Here is a 21,508-nt window from a genome sequence, read left to right on the forward strand (position 1 = left end):
TTTTGCCGAAAATAAAAAAAAAAAAAAAAAAATCACATCTATATCTCCGCAATGCTGGGAGCTTTGCCTTTCTATAAATGGCTTTGTTAGCCGAGACAGTCACTTCCTGTAAAAAAAAAAACTCCGTCTGAGCTCCGAGCTACAGCCTGGCTTTACAACTTGCAAATAAAATCCAGGAGAATTTAAATTCAAGTCAAAGAACAGCCTGTAGCATCCATGAGCGTGTAGGCAAAAGTCCCCCCCCCCCCCCCCCCGGAAATTTAAAGGACAACTAAGGCCATACATTTAAAGTTCATATCATATTCGGGAAGGGAAAAGTTACAAAGTTACTTTGCTGTGATTTAGCAGTTTTGGAATATGGAGTTGTGTGAGAGTTTTGATGATCTTTTCTGAGAAGCTGCCAGCTGAACGTCTACCGCGTTTTTACTGCTGGTCATTGAACAGGCAGGGGGCAGCTCTTTAAAACCCCAGGAAAAAAAAAATAATTATTTTTTTAAGAATCGAGAATTTTCTTAATGGTACAGAGGAGGATGAAACCCAAACCATAGGCTGAAGATAGAAGATGAATTCCACAAATACGACCCCTCAGGCCGCGTACACACGCGGGGACTGTTCGCCCAACTTTGTCCGCTGAACAGTGTTTCGGCAAACAGTCCGCTCGTGTGTGGGCTTTCAGCGGACAGTTTCAGCGAACAGTCTGCTGAACAAAGTTTTTCGGAAATTCCGAAAAACTGTCCGCTGAAACTTGGTTTCAGCGAACAGTCCCCTCGTGTGTAGGCTTGTTCGTCAAACTAAGTTCCGCGCATGCTCAGAAAGGATTTACACGCCGAAAGTTATAATGCAGTGTATAGGACGTCGTATTTTTCGTCCCGTCGTACGTGCCGTTCACGTCATCGCGCACGGTTTCAGCAAACTGTTCGTTCGTCGTGTGTGGCCATGTCCGTCCATGCTAATTTTGAGCGGACTGTTTGCCGAAACTGTTTGACGGACAAAGTTGGGCGAACAGTCCCCGCGTGTGTACGCGGCCTAAGTCTCGTCATGTTGTTGGAGATGTGGACTTGACGTTGGGTCACTGTTTCATATTTTCTGGAAATGCCCCCTGATACGGCCTTTCTGGTTAGCGGTGGGGTCGTTGGTGGTGGAGGTGACGGGGATGTCCCTCCCGATCGATCCCTCACTTGCTGGGTCTTCCTGTTCCAGGTCTACCTAAAAATACCAATCGGTGGGGTCGTTGGTGGTGGAGGTGACGGGGATGTCCCTCCCGATCGATCCCTCACTTGCTGGGTCTCCCTGTTCCAGGTCTACCTAAAAATACCAATCGGTGGGGTCGTTGGTGGTGGAGGTGATGGAGATGTCCCTCCCGATCGATCCCTCACTTGCTGGGTCTCCCTGTTCCAGGTCTACCTAAAAATACCAATCGGTGGGGTCGTTGGTGGTGGAGGTGACGGGGATGTCCCTCCCGATCGATCCCTCACTTGCTGGGTCTTCCTGTTCCAGGTCTACCTAAAAATACCAATCGGTGGGGTCGTTGGTGGTGGAGGTGACGGGGGTGTCCCTCCCGATCGATCCCTCACTTGCTGGGTCTCCCTGTTCCAGGTCTACCTAAAAATACCAATCGGTGGGGTCGTTGGTGGTGGAGGTGACGGGGGTGTCCCTCCCGATCGATCCCTCACTTGCTGGGTCTCCCTGTTCCAGGTCTACCTAAAAATACCAATCGGTGGGGTCGTTGGTGGGGGAGGTGACGGGGATGTCCCTCCCGATCGATCCCTCACTTGCTGGGTCTCCCTGTTCCAGGTCTACCTAAAAATACCAATCTCTTATATTTTACTAGCTGCTAAGAGGCTTATCCCGCTGTGCTGGCTGTCCGGAGCAACTCCCCCCTGGCCTAGATTTCTCCAACTGGTGTCCGAAATTCGGAGAATGGAGTATCTGACCGCCTCGGTGCGCGATTTGGTTCCCCAGTTTGATAAAGTGTGGGAACCCTGGGATCGGTCGGAATACGGGGCCCCCCCTACCTGTATATCCATCTGACCGCAGTTGCCGATCGTATGCACCTTATTGCTGACTACCATCCCCACCTTTCCCTACCTGATCCTCCGGGTGACTTATTATCCCCCCCCCCCAGGGACTTACTATGATGACCATGTGAATGTTTGGTTGTCTTTTTCTGGCCGCCGACCTTTTGTTGAACGGAATTGTTTGTTTTGATTTACATAAACTGTATGTTATTTATTGTACAAGATATGGTTATGCAGCACACCCTTGTGTCTGCATATGTGGACATTATTTTCTGTCTTCTGTAACTAATGTTTCTGCTTACTGAATTTTCCAATGCGCAAGTATATTGTATTTGCTTTGAAAATGAATAAAAATTACAATTATAAAAAAAAAAAAAAAAAGAAGATGAATGGGAGCGCCAAAGTCAATCTCCACTCTTCTGGATTCTTTCATTTCGAAACATCCACAAAAATAATGGCAACCGTGATATCTCCACTCAGGAATGGAGCACTAAGCTTTACTTACTTTCAGATTACCGTGTTTCCCCGAAAGTAAGACAGTGTCTTACTTTCTTTTTATCCCCAAAAGCCCCACTATGTCTTACTTTCGGGGTATGTCTTATATTGGAAAAAAATTGTCGAATTTTTTGTTTTAACCATAAAATTAACATTTATTAACAACCTGAACAGTATTGTATTCACCACAAAACAGTTTTATAAAAGGAAGTGCCAAGAATATCTTGTTACAACATTGCATAACATGTAAAACAATGAAAAATGGTAAGAACGAACAGTGGAATACTGGAAGATAAAACAGATTTATGTGTGATACAGTACCACCTGCTGTATTTAATCCAGTGTGACACCTGCTGATACCCACTGGGTTACATACAGCAGATGATACCCCAGTATGCCAGTGTGTGTTTTACTGATGTATGATTAATACTGTGTGCATTACCGTATTTTAAGCAGGAGGCGGCAGTGACAAGTGCGGGGGACGGCGCGGTGACGTATGGAGAGGGGGACGGCTCAGGCGTGGGTAGGAGGCGGCGCTCATTAAGATCAGAGGGAAATGGCAGACGTGGCGACGTATGGAGAGGGGGGCGGTGCGGACGTGGGCAGGAGGCGGCGCGCAGCTAGATGAGAGGGAGGCGGCAATACCCCCGTGTTTCCCCGAAAGTAAGACATATGTCTTACTTTCGGGGTACGGCTTATATTAGCCGTCCCCTCTGAAACTCCCGATACGTCTTACAATCGGGGGTGTCTTACTATCGGGGAAACAGGGTAGGGCTCCATTTGCACTTGTGGACATCAAAAAGTGGCTTGAAAAGTCGTCCCCCATGTTTTCCAATGATAACCATTCATATATGTGCGACTAATGCCTCGTACACACGATCGGAATTCTCGTCGAAAAAAAGCTTGGATGGTTTTCCCGACGGAATTCCGACGGAATTCGGCTCAAGCTGTCTTGCCTACACACGGTCACATCACATTCCGATCGTTTATAACGCGGCGACGTACAACGGGACTAGAAAAAGGAAGTTCAATAGCCAGTAGCCAATAGCTTCTGTCTCGTAGTTGAATCTGAGCAATGCGTGATTTTTGGAGTGTCGGAATTGCATACACACGATCGGAATTACCGATAGAAAGTTTTTCCCGTCGAGAAAATTGAGAACATGCTATCAATTTTTGGCCGGCGGAAATTCGGACAGCTAAATTCCGATGGAGCCTACACACGGTGGCATTTTCAGATGAAAAGCTCTCATCTGTCTTTTTCTGGCCGGAATTCCGATCGTGTGTACGCGGAATTAGAGTTCATGCACTACTTTAGTCCGACTTTCATACAATTTGAGGCCCATAGACTTCAATGGTAACCCTCAAAAGTTGCATGAAAGTCGTACCTGAATGTTATACAATGCAACAGTTGTGCAACAGTTGTCCATTATCATTGGTCAAAGCCAAATTTGTATCCAAGTTGGGTAAGTTTGAAGAGAGACAGCGCACACAACGAGGAACACCCAGTCCTATTTTCAAGATCCTTTTTCAGGTTCCCAGACTCAGTGTGTCCTTCATATACAAGTTGCACCCATCCAAAGTTGCGTCAAAGTTGCACTCCAAAGTCGGTGCAACTTGGGAGTCATATAAGTGTGAATGGAGCCTTAGCTCCGATGGCTTTTCACCTTGCTAGGTAAGCATGTGAGTGGTGCAGACAGAAGGCGGAAGCAGAATAGTGGTGCAGACAGAAGACAGAGCAGGAGAGTGGTGCAGACAGAATGTCAGGTCACCTTGAGGCGAGGTGACAGATGCACACCGTAGGAATCAGGAGTGCACCGCAAGGTTGTGGACCCTACGGCTGACTGCTGCGGACGGGAGACAGGTCCCACCGGGGTTAGAGCGTAAGATTCCCTGGGGCGCGGAGCCTAAGAGCCAGCAGGTGTTCACCAGCGCCTCTAGTGGTGAGGATGGACTTGGCTGCAACTGGCTCCAGTTCGCGACCCCCAGCGTCCCCCAGCTCACACCCACAGTAGGCAACAGGAGGATAGGGATGGTGAGGGACAAAGCCAAGGTCGGGGCCACAAGCAGACAGGAATAGTCAGGGACACGCCAAAAGGTCAGGATCACAGGCAAACAGGGATAGTCAAAGACACGCCAAAGTCGGTAATGGAACAACAGAAGAGCACACGGCAGGTAACAGGAAGCTAACACACATAGGAATACACAATGGTTGATCAGCAGGGTTGGCCTGCAGTGCACAGGTTAATATAGAGTTCTCTGATAGAAGCTAGGGTGGAGTCATGCCAGAGGATGGATTACAAAAGCAGTCAGGTGAGGGTCGGCTGGTCTATAGAGATGAACACATGGAAACAGGTAAGCAGACCAACTCTATTGCATAACCATGACACAGAAGCTGGAGCAGGAGAGTGGTGCAGACAGAAGACGGAGCAGGAGAGTGGTGCAGACTGAAGACAGAGCAGGAGAGTGGTGCAGACAGAAGGCGGAGCAGAATAGTGGTGCAGCCAGAAGCCGGAGCAGGAGAGTGGTGTAGACAAAAGACAGAGCAGAATAGTGGTGCAGACAGAAGCCGGAGCAGGAGAGTGGTGCAGACAGAAGACGAAGCAGGAGAGTAGTGCAGACAAAAGACAGAGCAGGAGAGTGGTGCAGACAGAAGACGGAGCAGGAGAGTGGTGCAGACAGGAGACGGAGCAGGAGAATGGTGCAGACAGAAGGCGGAGCAGAATAGTGGTGCAGACATAAGACAGAGCAGGAGAGTGGTGCAGACAGAAGCCGGAGCAGGAGAGTGTTGCAGACAGAAGACGGAGCAGGAGAGTGGTGCAGACTGAAGACAGAGCAGGAGAGTGGTGCAGACAGAAGACGGAGCAGGAGAGTGGTGCAGACTGAAGACAGAGCAGGAGAGTGGTGCAGACAGAAGACGGAGCAGGAGAGTGGTGCAGACTGAAGACAGAGCAGGAGAGTGGTGCAGACAGAAGGCGGAGCAGAATAGTGGTGCAGACAGAAGCCGGAGCAGGAGAGTAGTGTAGACAAAAGACAGAGCAGAATAGTGGGACAGACAGAAGCCGGAGCAGGAGAGTGGTGCAGACAGAAGGCGGAGCAGGAGAGTGGTGCAGAGAGAAGATGGAGAGAAGAGTGGTGCAGACAGAATTTTGCTAGTACCAATTATCTTGGGGAAGAACATTAGTGATCAGAGTAGGATGTAGACCAGTGAGCTTCTGCTTGCTACTATTGACCCAAGACTGTTGCCTTATTCAGTCAGTCCCACCCAGTTATCATTCTCTCATGTCTGCAGGTTACTTTGGGCCTCTTTGGTGGAAAACTGTATCATTATTTCCATTTCATAGCTTATTGAGTAATGTAGATTCAGCATTTCATACTGTAAGTCACTATGTGGGTCCATGAGAGTTTGCAAAAAGGGATATATATGAGCCATGCGCAGTCATTCACGGGTCCTCTCATTTTTTACTTCTGCAAACTCACATGAAGGACTTGGCAGGAGGAAGTCAGTTTTGTGTAAGACACCATATAGGGTGAGCAGGGAAGGAAGGTCGATTATAAACCACGCCGCCATAGTTGAGTTACAAATGTCGTACAGCAGCTGCCAGCCATAGAACATGTTTTATTTTGTTTTAACAGAAATCTCTGTGTTATCCAACTTGTATGCTCGGGGGGACATTGACAAGCCACTATTTCAGAGCACGCAGGACAAAACCTTTCTTCTTAGAGATCAATAAAGCAACATGAATGTATTGATCCTTTGTTAATAAAAGGAAGAAAAAAAAAAAAACCTTAGAACAATTATGGTTGGAGTTGTGGGATTATACATTTTAGTTATATGTAGGTCTAGTGAGGCTCTGGCTGGCAGGATAGTGGACCGAGTAAATGGACTATATACGTGGTGCGGGGCTCCAGAATTTGTGTCTGTTATGAAAACAAACGTGGAACTTTACTCAACTGCACTTCAAGCGGTGTCCACTAGAACCCTTGCCCTGATACCTTCAGCCAAGTCTTCTTCCAGGCTTTGATCTTCACCCATTTCGATTGGTCAAGGCCTGGAGGACATCACTCCTGTGCATGGGCAGGAGTCAGGGGCGTAACTATAGGGGGTGCAGCAGTCGCGACCGCAACTGGGCCCTGTGATGCAGGGGGCCTTATGCAGCCCCCTCTACATATGTCCGGCAGCAGCATAGGCAGCTAAGGTATCCAGTGCACCATGCACACGGATGGCTGGAGGTGGAGGGTGACTAGCAGAGCTCCATGCTCGACTATCACACTGGCTGCTCTTTATTTGTGCATTCCTCGCATGACCTGTGTCCTCGGCCGGCTCCTCAGAGTACCCCTCTCCTGCTCCATGCATTGCCGCTCAGTCCGAAGTCTGTTCTCCCCAGCCAGAGACCCGTCCCCCCCAGAGTCAGGCCCACACTGCACTGCATTCTTCTCCCGGGTAAACAAACTTTAAGCACACAGATGCAGTGCAGCCCTATGAGAGCTCCCCGGAGGACACTGCAGGCTTGTCTGCCAGCCCCCCTCCTCCCCCGTCATACACAGATGATGAAAGGTCTTTTTGGGAGATATGCTGATCGCCCGTCCAGCACACTGGATGGAGCCCAGGCCAACATGGATGAGTGCGCGGCCTACAGCTTGGTCATGGTGAGTGAGAGGACCCCATCCCCCACACACCATTACATACCCCCTCCATCTCCCCCTGGGGACAAGGACCCCTTCTCATGTGAGGACAGGGACCCCATCTCTCCTGGGGACAGGGACCCCTTCTCCCCTGGGGGCAGTAGCTTCATCTGCCCTGGAGAAAAGGACCTCATCTCTTCTGGGGACGGGGACCCCATCCTGCCTAGGGACAGTCCCCCAATGGGGCACCTAAAAATGTAAAAAATAAATAAAAAAAACTACTGATACCAGTGGTGGAACTACAGGGCTCACAAAAGTCATACCTGTGACCACGCCCTGGAGTTCCACCACCGGACTCGGAGGGAAAGGCCCTGGCTGGGGTTCAGGGGGACCCTTCATGGTTTCTTGCATCGGGGCCCTGAAGGTTCTAGTTACGCCACTGGCAGGAGTTCATGTAGAAGAGGCATATCATGGTTCAGCTCTGGTTCTGCCAATATATCATATCTTGATCTCATAATCTAGTTATTCACTACCCTGGAACAAAGAAGCTTCCTCCAACTAAGTCATCAGTGGCAGCTGCCATATTTCTGTAGTCATTGCTTCTCCCTGATGGTATGTGCTCATCACACAGAAATATTTCCCTTTAAAGACATAGTTACGTCCCATTCAGGGCAGCGTGCCATTGGCTCCCGAGACCCACCAGCCCACACCTAATCACCCGCAACCCTCTTCAGGAATTGTCTAGATTTGAATGCTGTAAAGGGGCCCCTCATGTCTCAGGGGGTCCCAGCTTTTTTTTACTTTTATAGTTTATAATGCTCCAAATGTTGAACTTTTCTAATGGCAGTTTTGGGCATCAAAGACATTCATCATCAGCCCTTGCAATGGACCTGTACTTAAAATCTGAACGGTGGTTGTCTAGCAGGAACTCATTAACACAGTTTTGTGTAACAAAGCAATCAGTAAAACATTTACCGTCAGCAAGTAATTCCTAATAAGAAGCAGCAGAACATTACCTATTATGTTGATGGTGCCTTGGCACCCTCCTCTCTTCTAGCCTGACAGTTGCCATTCATGAGTTTGAAAGTCAAACCCCACCCACTGCGGCTTCTGATACATTAATGATGTCATGGGGGTACCAAATGTAGGAGAAGTCACAACTGTTCTACTGGATTACATTGATGGTGTCATTAAGGGACCAGATCTAGGAGCAGTTAGAACTGTTCTATTGGATGGCATTGATGTCATCAGGGGACCAGATCTAGGAGTACTCAGAACTGTTCTACTGGATTACACTGATTATATCATCTAGGTGCATGTAGAACAGCATAAATAATAAAAACAAGTTGAGTCTTCAACAATGGAAGGCAGGGACACCTCGTGAGGAGACACACAATTCGGATCCGCTGAATATTCTGGGTGACTAATCCTCCGCCAACAAATCCAAACTCTTACCAGACACGGTGGACCTCTGAGCTAACAGAAGGTCATATGCGCTTGTATCCAAAAGGTCAGCTCAAAGTAAATCTTATGCCGCGTACACACGACCAGACTTTTCAACATCAAAAGTCTGACGGAATGATTCCGGCAGACCATTCGATCGTGTGTGGGCTGCAGCGGACTTTTGATTTGCAAAAGTCTGACAGACTTTAGAAATGGAACATGTTTCAAATTTTTCCGCCAGAACTCCGCCGGACCCAGTTCCTACCGAGAAATCCGCTCGTGTGTGTGCTAGTCCGACGGACGAAAACCGATGCGAGGGCAGCTATTGGCTACTGGCTATGAACTTCCTTATTCTAGTCCGGTCGTACGTCATCACGTTCGAATCCGTCGGACTTTGGTGTGATTGTGTGTGGCCAAGTCCGTTCATTCGGAAAGTCCGTCAGAACTCTGTCAGAACTCCGTCGAAAGTCTGTCGGACCTAAGTCCGGTCGTGTGTACGCGGCATTATAGTCCAATAGATATAGGCAATATGTCAAGTACTTTTCTGCAGCAGAGAATGACATTTTGCGACCCGATTTTGGGGCCACATATCTCGGGGTCCCTTATAGCTAGAAACCCCAAATTTGGTATGCAAACACAATAGTACTAGCACTACAACATATCCAAATTTGGATATGTTGTAGTGCCAAGTGACCCCAAGATACATGGCCCTAAAGTCGGGTCACAAAATATTTTCGAATGCGGTTGAAATAATTTTGGATCATGTTGAAATCATTTTCAAATCCGGTAGAAATATTTTCGAATTTGGTTGATTTTTTGAATTCGGTAGAAAACTAAACGAAATCCGAAAACGAATTTAAGGAAGTTAACGAATATAAAACGAAATTAATGAATTTACGAATTAAAACGAAACTAAACTAAACAAATTTTTCCCTTTTGCACATGTCTAACGGCAAGAGAAAAGGGACCAGAGAATTTTTTTTTTCCATATACAAGAGCATGGGAAGTGTGACAGTTTTAGGTAGCAAAGTTAGGAGAAGGCTCTAAGGCAAGAGGGTGGTAAAATTAGGACTAAAACTATCCATGAAAAGTAGCCAATGGAGGCAAATATTTTTTTTAAATTGAGAGTATAGATCGTGTAACTGTTCTGATTTGCTTTTGCTTTTTTTATTATTACTCTGCAGGTATGGCAACCTACTCAGATAAGCTGTTCAAGTTCCGAAATGGACGCTGGGAAGACATCCTTAGCGACGATGTCAACATGCGGCGAGGGGTCGTAAACCGCTTTGCTGGGCGCTCGGTGGCTTGTATTGACAGAAAGGTAAGAGCTTTCAGAGAACGTGAAAAAACATTCATGGCGTCCTCTGAGCAGATTGAGAGGCTTTTTTTTTAGCCGGCGCCATGCATAAATAAGAGCGAGCCTCACTTATCATTCCACTCCTTCTGGCGTCAGGTGTCCTCGACGCATTGCGTTGCAATACTTTATGTAACAACCTGAGGGTTAAAAAAAAAAAAAAGTATAATGATTACTTTGTAACTATATTTTAAGTCAGATTTTTTTCCCTTAAAAAGTAGATGAACAGAAGTAGAAACAACCCGCATTGAGGGAAAAGCAACTGACAAAATGGAATATACGGCCTCCCCCCCACCTTCCATCATTCTTCTTTTTGTGTTTCTTTGTTCTTCTTCTGGTGTTCTTTATCAAGTCGCACATTCAGAAAGTACATACAAAATGAAAGAACAGCAACGCGGCTAGGAAAGGAATCTTCTGTTGTCGCAAATGAGCAATTGCATTTAAAAGGAACAATTTTATTTTGGTGGAATGGTGCTTGGGTCTTCTTTCTATTGCAGACAGAATATTGATATGTAGCGGGATTAAAGCCTTCTGCAGAGCCATCTCTTCTCGCTTTGTTTGGGTTGCTGGTAATTGTACGCGTCGTTTATAACTGTGGTGACTTGAACTGTGTTCTGATGTGACCTTTTTTTTAAATTGGCATCTTGGAGACACTGCCACCCTCTCTGCGCTCGGAAAGGATAAATGGCGCGTTGAGTACAAGGTACAGCCCTAAGACATATTAGTCTTCTTGAACTGTAGAACTCCCGGCACTATCTGAGCTATGGCGAGCTCCAGTCATCATGTTCTTAGCTTGGAGTGCAAATGACCTTTTTGTAGAATGATTACGGACATTCTTGTAAATGCTATACCTGAATCTACACAGTAAGGGCGTTTATACCAGTTATAATATAAAGTTACGGAGCTATATTAACCACTTGGTGTAGATAAGGACCTGGTGGATGGGAACGGAAGGGGTGAGTGTCACGGACCAGGAGGGTGGCTTCCGCTAAAACAGTTCCTCCTGCTCTCCAAACCCATTCCGGCAGACTGAGAGCTAATACCAGCATTTTTTACCCCAAGCACGATACACAGACCAGATGTTGAGGTAAAACCAAAGGAATGACTGTATATTGAACAGAAATACAGGTCTTGTTTAGACTTCAAAAGTACGGCAGTCACCACATAAACAATAAGATCAAATATTGTCCAGAACATCACACAAAGGTTAGACAACAAGGTAGAGTTGACACAAAACTAATCCCATCATGTAGGAACTTCCAAGAGGATTAGCCAACATAAACAGTAGGGATGAGCCAAACACCCCCCCCCCCCCCGTTTCAGTTCACAGCAGAACTTGCGAACAGGCAATTTGTTCGAGCACGCGAACACCGTTAAAGTCTATGGGGTGTCATGGTTATGCAATAGAGTTTGTCTGCTTACCTGTTTTCCATGTGTTCATCTCTAGAGACCAGTCGACCCTCACCTGACTGCTTTTGTAATCCATCCTCTGGCATGACTCCACCCTAGCTCCTATCAGAGAACTCTATATTAACCTGTGCACTGCAGGCCAACCCTGCTGATCAACCATTGTGTATTCCTTTGTGTGTTTAGCTTCCTGTTACCTGCCATGTGCTCTTCTGTTGTTCCGTTACCGACTTTGGCGTGTCCTTGACTATCCCTGTTTGCCTGTGATCCTGACCTATTGGCGTGTCCCTGACTATTCCTGTCTGCTTGTGGCCCCGACCTTGGCTTTATCCCTCACTATCCCTATTCTCCTGTTGCCTACTGTGGGTGCGAGCTGGGGGACCCTGGGGGTCGTGACCTGGAGCCAGTTGCAGCCAAGTCCATCCTCACCACTCGAGGCTCTGGTGAACACCTGCTGGCTCTTAGGCCGCATACACACGGGCGGACTGTTCGCCCAACTTAGTTCATCAGACAATCCGACAAACAGTCCGTTCAAAATTTGCATGAACGGACTTAACCACACACGATGAGCAGACAGTCCGCTCAAAGCGTGCGCGATGACGTGAATGGCACGTACGACGGGACGAGAAATTCGACGTCCAATACACTGCAATGCAACCTTCGCCTTGTAAATCCTTTCTGAGCATGCGCCAAACTTAGTCTGTCGAACTAGCCTACACACGAGCGGACTGTCCGCTGAAACCAAGTTTGGACGGACTGTCTTACGGAAATTCCGTAAGACTTTGTTCGTCAGACTGTCCGCTGAAACAGTCCGCTGAAGCCCACACACGAGCGGATTGTCCGCTGAAACACTGTTCAGCGGACTAAGTTGGGCGAACAGTCCGCCCGTGTGTACGTGGCCTTAGACTCCGCACCCCAGGGAATCTTACGCTCTAACCCCGGTGGGACCTGTCTCCCGTCTGCAGCAGTCAGCCTTAGGGTCCACAACCTTGCGGTGCACTCCTGATCCCTACGGTGTGAATCTGTCACCTCGCCTCAAGGTGACCTGACATGGGGCACGGATATGAAAAATCAAATGTGCTATTTTTAAAGGCTTATATGCAAGTTATTGCCATAAAAAGGGTTTGGGGACCCGGGTCCTGCCCCAGGGGACATGTATCAATGCAAAAAAAAGTTTTAAAAACGTCAGTATTTTTCCGGAGCAGCGATTTTAATAATGCTTAAAGTGAAAAATTAAAAATGAAATGCTCCTTTAAATATCGTGCCTGGGGAGTGTCTAGAGTATGCCTGTAATGTAGTGCAGTTTTGCCGTGTTTAGAACAGTACCATAGCAAAATTAAATTTCTAAAGGAAAAAAAGTAATTTAAACTGCTTGCGGCTGTAATGTATTGTCGGGTCCTGGCAATATAGATGAAAATCATGGAAAAAAACGGCATGTCACCCCCCCCCCCCCCATTCCATTACCAGGTCCTTTGGGTCTGCTATGGATATTAAGGGGAACCCGCACAAAAAATAAAAAAAGGGCACTATATATACTCTGAACAGCAGTATATATACTATACGGCCTGCCCTATATACTCTGCAGAAAATTGGGCCTTAGGTGGTGCCACAACACTGTAACCCCTCACAGATACTTTTGTTGGGCGCAGGAATGGACCCTGCGTTGAAATATTATAAAAAATTTAATTATATACCAAAAAAATTGGGCCTTGGGTAGTGGTGGTGGTGCCCTAAACCAAAAATATTGTTGGAAGCTAGCATCATCAAGATTGAGGAGGAATAGGATAGTCAGCATAGGCAGTCTTCAGGGGATCCCACATCCATAGAAAATTCAATCAGTTACATCAGCATCAAGTGCTTGATAGCTGCTGATCCAAGACTGATTCATTTTCATGAATGTGAGCCGATCAATGGAGTTACAAACCCTCCAGCAGCACTGAATGTGCATTCAGAAATAATGCTGGATGCAGGTCAGGCCAGTAGCTCAATTGCATATTGAGCAAGTTCTGGCCGGTGGTCCATTCTCAAGACCCAGTAACCCAGTGGATGCTCTTTTGGAAAGGTCTCCAAGTCTGCTCTTGCCCCTAGATATTCCTGCACCATGTAATACAGACACAGGCGATGGTTGCTTGAACCGATCAGAACTTGTTCCTGAGGCCTTGGCGCTGAGGACTGAAACATTTTTAAAGGCATCGGTCAGCTGGCCACCTACTCCACCTCTCTTCCTCTGACTGAACGAAGCCTCAGCAACACGTTGTCCAGCACCAGGAAATTGTAACCTCCCAGGGTCTGGAAATGCATTGCACAAAATTTTCTTCAAGGCCTCCTGAAGATGTTTCATCCTCTGCTCCCTCTGCGAAGGCAGGATGAGTTCTGCAACCTTACCCTTGTAACGTGGATCAAGAAGGGTTGCCAGACAGTAATGATCCCTCTCCTTGATACCACAAATCCTAGGGTCATTTTGCAGGCTTTGCAGAATCAGGGAGGCCATGCAGCATAAGTTTGCAGAGACATCAGACATAAAATCAGATGGTGGTGTACTTCTAGCAGATTGGCTAAAAGTACTTGGGACACCTATTGCTATACATTCATTCCTCTCAGTGCAGGTTTTTGAGAGGACTGGAGGTATAGTGGGGTTGGAGATTCCAGATGAGGAGCAAGGAGAAGTCCATGGGTCTTTCAAGTGCTGTTGCCAACGGACTACATGACAGGTCGTCATATGTCTGGTCAAGCATGTGGTGCCCAAGCGGCTGCTGTTCTGGCCGCACTTGATCCACTTCAGAAATACAGTAGGTTGCAAACAGCAATGGTGTGATCTGCTGCAAAGTGTCGAAAAAGGCCCACACCAAGGAACTTTAAAAAGTCAGCGGGGAGTCGGCAGCGCCCTGCAACTGCGGAGCTCTGCGGTGTGATGCAATAGGGTGGCTGCCCTTAAGTTCCCCCCTAGAGAACATCCTGCCTCGTTGGAGTTGTGCCTCCTCCTCCTAAAAGAAAAGTAGTAGAAACTGTACTATGGCTGCACTGTATTGTGTACTTTGTACACCACCAGAAGTGTAGTGGAAACTGTACACACTGTATTAGATACTGTGTACACTGCCTGCACTGTATTAGCAACTGTACTATGGATGTACTGTATTTTATACTGTGTACACCACCAGAAGTATAGTAGACACTGTATACACTGTATTAGATACTGTGTACACCGCCTGCACTGTATTAACAACTGTACTACAGCTGCACTGTATTGTGTACTCTGCACACCACCAGAAGTGTAGTAGAAACTGTACACACTGTATTGGATACTGTGTACCCCGCCTGCAATGTTTTAGCAACTGTACTATGGATGTACTGTATTTTATACTGCGTACACAACCAGAAGTGTAGTAGACACTGTACACACTGTATTAGATAATGTGTACACCGCCTGCACTGTATAATCAACTGTACTATGGATGCACTGTATTGTGTACACCACCAGAAAGTTAGTAGAAACTGTACACACTGTATTAGATACTGTGTACACCACCAGAAAAGTAGAAACTGTACTACGGCTGCACTGTATTGTGTACTGTGTACACCACCAGAAAAGTAGAAACTGTACTACGGCTGCACTGTATTGTGTACTGTGTACACCACCAGAAGTGTAGTAGTAACTGTACACACTTTTTTTTAGATACGGTGTACACCACTTGCACTGTATTAGCAATTGTACTATGGCCGCACTGTATTTTATACTGTGTACACCACCAGAAAAGTAGTAGAAACTGTACACACTGTATTAGATACTGTGTACACCGCCTGCACTGTATTAACAACTGTACTATGGCTGCACTGTATTGTGTACTCTGCACACCACCAGAAGTATAGTAGAAACTGTACACACTGTATTAGATACTGTGTATACCGCCTAAAGTGTATTCGAAACAGTACACCATGGACTGCACTGTAGATATAGGCTACACTGGATGCAGAGTAATATATATATATATATATATATATATATATATATACAGTGCCTTGCGAAAGTATTCGGCCCCCTTGAACTTTTCAACCTTTTGCCACATTTCAGGCTTCAAACATAAAGATATAAAATTGTAATTTTTTGTGAAGAATCACCAACAAGTGGGACACAATTGTGAAGTGGAACGAAATCTATTAGATATTTTAAACTTTTTTAGCAAATAAAAAAACTGAAAAGTGGTGCGTGCAAAATTATTCGGCCCCCTTTACTTTCAGTGCAGCAAACTCACTCCAGAAGTTCAGCGAAGATCTCTGAATGATCCAATGTTGTCCTAAATGACTGATGGTGATAAATAGAATCCACCTGTGTGTAATCAAGTCTCTGTATAAATGCACCTGCTCTGTGATAGTCTCAGGGTTCTGTTGAAAGCGCAGAGAGCATCATGAAGACCATGGAACACACCAGGCAGGTCCGTAATACTGTTGTGGAGAAGTTTAAAGCCGGATTTGGATACAAAAAGATTTCCCAAGCTTTAAACATCCCAAGGAGCACTGTGCAAGCAATCATTTTGAAATGGAAGGAGTATCAGACCACTGCAAATCTACCAAGACCTGGCCGTCCCTCTAAACTTTCAGCTCAGACAAGGAGAAGACTGATCAGAGATGCAGCCAAGAGGCCCATGATCACTCTGGATGAACTGCAGAGAACTACAGCTGAGGTGGGAGAGTCTGTCCATAGGACAACAATCAGTCGTACACTGCACAAATCTGGCCTTTATGGAAGAGTGGCAAGAAGAAAGCCATTTCTCAAAGATATCCATAAAAAGTCTCGTCTAAAGTTTGCCACAAGCCACCTGGGAGACACACCAAACATGTGGAAGAAGGTGCTCTGGTCAGATGAAACCAAAATCCAACTTTTTGCCCACAATGCAAAACAATATGTTTGGCGTAAAAGCAACACAGCTCATCACCCTCAACACACCATCCCCACTGTCACACATGGTGGTGGCAGCATCATGGTTTGGGCCTGCTTTTCTTCAGCAGGGACAGGGAAGATGGTTAAAATTGAGGGGAAGATGGATGCAGCCAAATACAGGACCATTCTGGATGAAAACCTGTTGGAGTCTGCAAAAGACCTGAAACTGGGATGGAGATTTATCTTCCAACAAGACAATGATCCCAAACATACAGCAAAATCTACAAAGGAATGGTTCACAAATAAACGTATCCAGGTGTAAGAATGGCCAAGTCAAAGTCCAGACCTGAATCCAATCGAGAATCTGTGGAAAGAGCTGAAAACTGCTGTTCACAAACGCTCTCCATCCAACCTCACTGAGCTCCAGCTGTTTTGCAGGGAAGAATGGGCAAGAATTTCAGTCTCTCGATGTGCAAAACTGATAGAGACATACCCCAAGCGACTTGCAGCTGTAATCGCAGCAAAAGGTGGCTCTACAAAGTATTAACGCAAGGGGGCCGAATCATTTTGCACGCCCCACTTTTCATTTTTTTATTAGTTAAAAAAGTTTCAAAAATCCAATAGATTTCGTTCCACTTCACAATTGTGTCCCACTTGTTGGTGATTCTTCACAAAAAATAAAAATTTTATATCTTTATGTTTGAAGCCTGAAATGTGGCAAAAGGTTGAAAAGTTCAAGGGGGCCGAATACTTTCGCAAGGCACTGTATATATATATAAGACTCAGGGCCATTTTTAAGGCAGGCCAAAAAGGGCAGCTGACCTGGGCCCCATCATTGTTGTGGGGCCCAAAGCAGCTGCTTCATACTTGCTAATTATCCCAGTTTAAATTACCTTATCCCCTTGAAGTTTTAGTCCTGTGCTGTGTCCCAATATCTCAGTGTAAAGTTCTGTTGCTGCTGCCCAGCTCTACCCTTTTGCCATGTACAGATGACTCACCTGCAGGCCCTGTGTTTACATGTACACAGGGCTGGACTGGGACAGAAATTCGGCCCTGGACGTCATCCAGACCGGCCCACTTACATTTTGAGTGTCCCATCAGCATCCCCTTTACATCAGATTCTCATCAGCAGCCCCTTACATCAGAGTCCCACCACCAGTTCCTTACATCAGAGTCCCACCACCAGCTCCTTACATCAGAGTCCCACCACCAGCTCTTTACATCAGAGTCCCACCACCAGCTCCTTACATCAGAGTCCCACCACCAGTTCCTTACATCAGTGTCCCACCACCAGCTCTTTACATCAGAGTCCCACCACCAGTTCCTTACATCAGAATCCCACCACCAGTTCCTTACATCAGAGTCCCACCACCAGTTCCTTACATCAGAATCCCACCACCAGTTCCTTACATCAGTGTCCCACCACCAGCTCTTTACATCAGAGTCCCACCACAAGTTCCTTACATCAGAGTCCCACCACCAGTTCCTTACATCAGTGTCCCACCACCAGTTCCTTACATCAGAGTCCCACCACCAGCTCCTTACATCAGAGTCCCACCACCAGTTCCTTACATCAGAGTCCCACCACCAGCTCTTTACATCAGAGTCCCACCACCAGCTCCTTACATCAGAGTCCCACCACCAGTTCCTTACATCAGAGTCCCACCACCAGCTCTTTACATCAGAGTCCCACCACCAGCTCCTTACATCAGAGTCCCACCACCAGCTCCTTACATCAGAGTCCCACCACAAGTTCCTTACATCAGAGTCCCACCACCAGTTCCTTACATCAGAGTCCCACCACCAGTTCCTTACATCAGAGTCCCACCACCAGCTCCTTACATCAGAGTCCCACCACCAGCTCCTTACATCAGAGTCCCACCACCAGCTCTTTACATCAGAGTCCCACCACCAGCTCCTTACATCAGAGTCCCACCACCAGCTCCTTACATCAGAGTCCCACCACAAGTTCCTTACATCAGAGTCCCACCACCAGTTCCTTACATCAGAGTCCCACCACCAGTTCCTTACATCAGAGTCCCACCACCAGTTCCTTACATCAGAGTCCCACCACCAGTTCCTTACATCAGAGTCCCACCACCAGCTCTTTACATCAGAGTCCCACCACAAGTTCCTTACATCAGAGTCCCACCACCAGTTCCTTACATCAGAGTCCCACCACCAGTTCCTTACATCAGAGTCCCACCACCAGCTCTTTACATCAGAGTCCCACCACCAGTTCCTTACATCAGAGTCCCACCACCAGTTCCTTACATCAGAGTCCCACCACCAGCTCTTTACATCAGAGTCCCACCACAAGTTCCTTACATCAGAGTCCCACCACCAGTTCCTTACATCAGAGTCCCACCACCAGTTCCTTACATCAGAGTCCCACCACCAGTTCCTTACATCAGTATCCCACCACCAGTTCCTTACATCAGAGTCCCACCACCAGCTCCTTACATCAGAGTCCCACCACCAGTTCCTTACATCAGTGTCCCACCACCAGCCCCCTTACATCAGATGGCAGATACTGCGGTGACCTTTCGCCAGAAGTTGGAGCAAATACCTGTATTAGACAGGTATCTGCTCCCCCTCTCCCCCCTGAAAGGTGCCAAATATGGCAGGGGTGGGGGGGGGGGGGGGTACCGGATAAGCAGAAGTTCAATTTCTGGGTGGAACTCCGCTTTAAAAACAAAGTGTAAAAGACAAGATTGCAATCACTGCATAAATGAAAAGGCCAGCATTTTAATGAATCCAAGATAGAACCAGCCATGGTCAGCCGACTACTTATACGTGGCACTATTCCTCCCACTGACACCAATGATGGGGCATTATTCCTCCCACTGACACCAATGATGGGGCACTATTCCTCCCACTGATACCAATGATGGGGCACTATTCCCCCCACTGACACCAATGATGGGGCACTATTCCTCCCACTGATACCAATGATGGGGCACTATTCCTCCCACTGATACCAATAATGGGGCACTATTCCTCCCACTGATACCAATGATGGGGCACTATTCCCCCCACTGACACCAATGATGGGGCACTATTCCTCCCACTGATACCAATGATGGGGCACTATTCCTCCCACTGACACCAATGATGGGGCATTATTCCTCCCACTGATACCAATGATGGGGCACTATTCCCCCCACTGACACCAATGATGGGGCATTATTCCTCCCACTGATACCAATGATGGGGCATTATTCCTCCCACTGACACCAATGATGGGGCACTATTCCTCCCACTGATACCAATAATGGGGCACTATTCCTCCCACTGATACCAATGATGGGGCACTATTCCCCCCACTGACACCAATGATGGGGCACTATTCCTCCCACTGATACCAATGATGGGGCACTATTCCTCCCACTGACACCAATGATGGGGCACTATTCTTCCCACTGACACCAATGATGGGGCACTATTCCTCCCACTGACACCAATGATGGGGCACTATTCCTCCCACTGACACCAATGATGGGGCACTTTTCCTCCCACTGACACCAATGATGGGGCACTATTCCTCCCACTGATACCAATGATGGGGCACTATTCCCCCCACTGACACCAATGATGGAGCATTATTTCTCCCAATGATGGGGCACTATTCCTCCCACTGACACCAATGATGGGGCACTATTCCTCCCACTGACACCAATGATGGGGCACTATTCCTCCCACTGACACCAATGATGGGGGCACTATTCCTCCCACTGATACCAATGATGGGGCACTATTCCTCCCACTGACACTAATGATGGGACACTATTCCTCTCACTGACACCAATGATGGGGCACTATTCCTCCCACTGACACCAATGATGGTGCACTATTCCTCCCACTGACACTAATGATGGGGCACTATTCCTCCCACTGATACCAATGATGGAGCACAATTCCTCTCACTGACACCAATGATGGGGCACTATTCCTCCCACTGACACTAATGATGGGGCACTATTCCTCTCACTGATACCAATGAGGGGACTCTATTCTTTCTACTGAAACCAATGATGGGGCACTATTCTCCCCACTGACACCAATGAGGGGACTCTATTCTTCCTACTGAAACCAATGATGGGGCACTATTCCTCCCACTGATACCAATGATGGGGCACTATTCCTCCCACTGATACCAATGATGGGGCACTATTCCTCCCACTGATACCAATGATGGGGCACTATTCCTCCCACTGATACCAATGAGGGGACTCCATTCTTCCTACTGAAACCAATGATGGGGCACTATTCCTCCCACTGATACCAATGATGGGACACTATTCTCCCCACTGACACCAATGATGGGGCACTATTCCTCCCACTGACACCAATGCGGGGACTCTATTCTTCCTACTGAAACCAATGATGGGGCACTATTCCTCCCACTGATACCAATGATGGGACACTATTCTCCCCACTGACACCAATGCGGGGACTCTATTCTTCCTACTGAAACCAATGATGGGGCACTATTCTCCCCACTGACACCAATGCGGGGACTCTATTCTTCCTACTGAAACCAATGATGGGGCACTATTCCTCCCACTGCACTAATTTTCCCATTGACATTAACATTGGGGCAAGATTCCCCCTACTGATACCAGTGATAAGGCACTATTCCTCCCAATAATACAAATGATGGGACATTATTTCTTCCACTGATAACAATGATGGGGCACTATTCCGCCCACTGACACCAGTGATGGGGTATTATTCCTCCCACTAATACCAATAACGGGGCCCTATTCCTCCCACTGATACCAATAACGGGGCCCTATTCCTCCCACTGATACCAATAACGGGGCCCTATTCCTCCCACTGATACCAATGATTAAGGCATTATTCCTCCTCCTACTGGCCACAGGCGCTATGTATTTTATTTATTTTTTACTCCCATTGACTAACAAGCCTAATGCATTGTTTATCCCCACTGATGCTGGGGCATTTTCTATTGCCATTGTCCACAATGTTGCCTTTCTGAAGTCTGAAGGAGAGTAAATTGGCCCTTTGTTTGGAGCATTTAGAGACCCCTAATTTAGATTAAAAGGTCTATACCAATGTGGTTGGAGATGAGGAGTCAGACACTGAAACAGCAGTAGAGTGTAGCCATGATTGCTAGATCTCAATTAATCTACTCATATACATTATATTACCAAAAGTATTGGGACACCTGCCTTTACATGCACATGAACTTTAATGGCATCCCAGTCTTAGTCCGTAGGGTTCAATATTGAGTTGGCCCGACCTTTACAGCTATAACAGCTTTAACTC

At 47.0% G+C, this 21,508-nt stretch overlaps 1 protein-coding gene across 3 annotated transcripts in view; it reads left to right on the forward strand.

The window, feature by feature from the left end:
- CRTAC1 (cartilage acidic protein 1) overlaps positions 1-21,508 on the forward strand; it is a 1,115,778-nt gene that overhangs the window by 674,872 nt on the left and 419,398 nt on the right. For all 3 annotated transcript variants that reach the window (XM_077455715.1, XM_077455716.1, XM_077455717.1), the window contains exon 4: positions 9,764-9,900. In XM_077455715.1, coding sequence (XP_077311841.1) covers positions 9,764-9,900 — 137 coding nt within the window. The remainder of the gene's footprint in view (positions 1-9,763; positions 9,901-21,508) is intronic.

The sequence above is a fragment of the Lithobates pipiens genome, unplaced genomic scaffold (genome assembly GCF_037356315.1).
Source record: "Lithobates pipiens isolate NorthernLeopardFrog02 unplaced genomic scaffold, aLitPip1_a1.2 Scaffold_25, whole genome shotgun sequence".
In the NCBI taxonomy this organism is placed as follows: domain Eukaryota; kingdom Metazoa; phylum Chordata; class Amphibia; order Anura; family Ranidae; genus Lithobates; species Lithobates pipiens.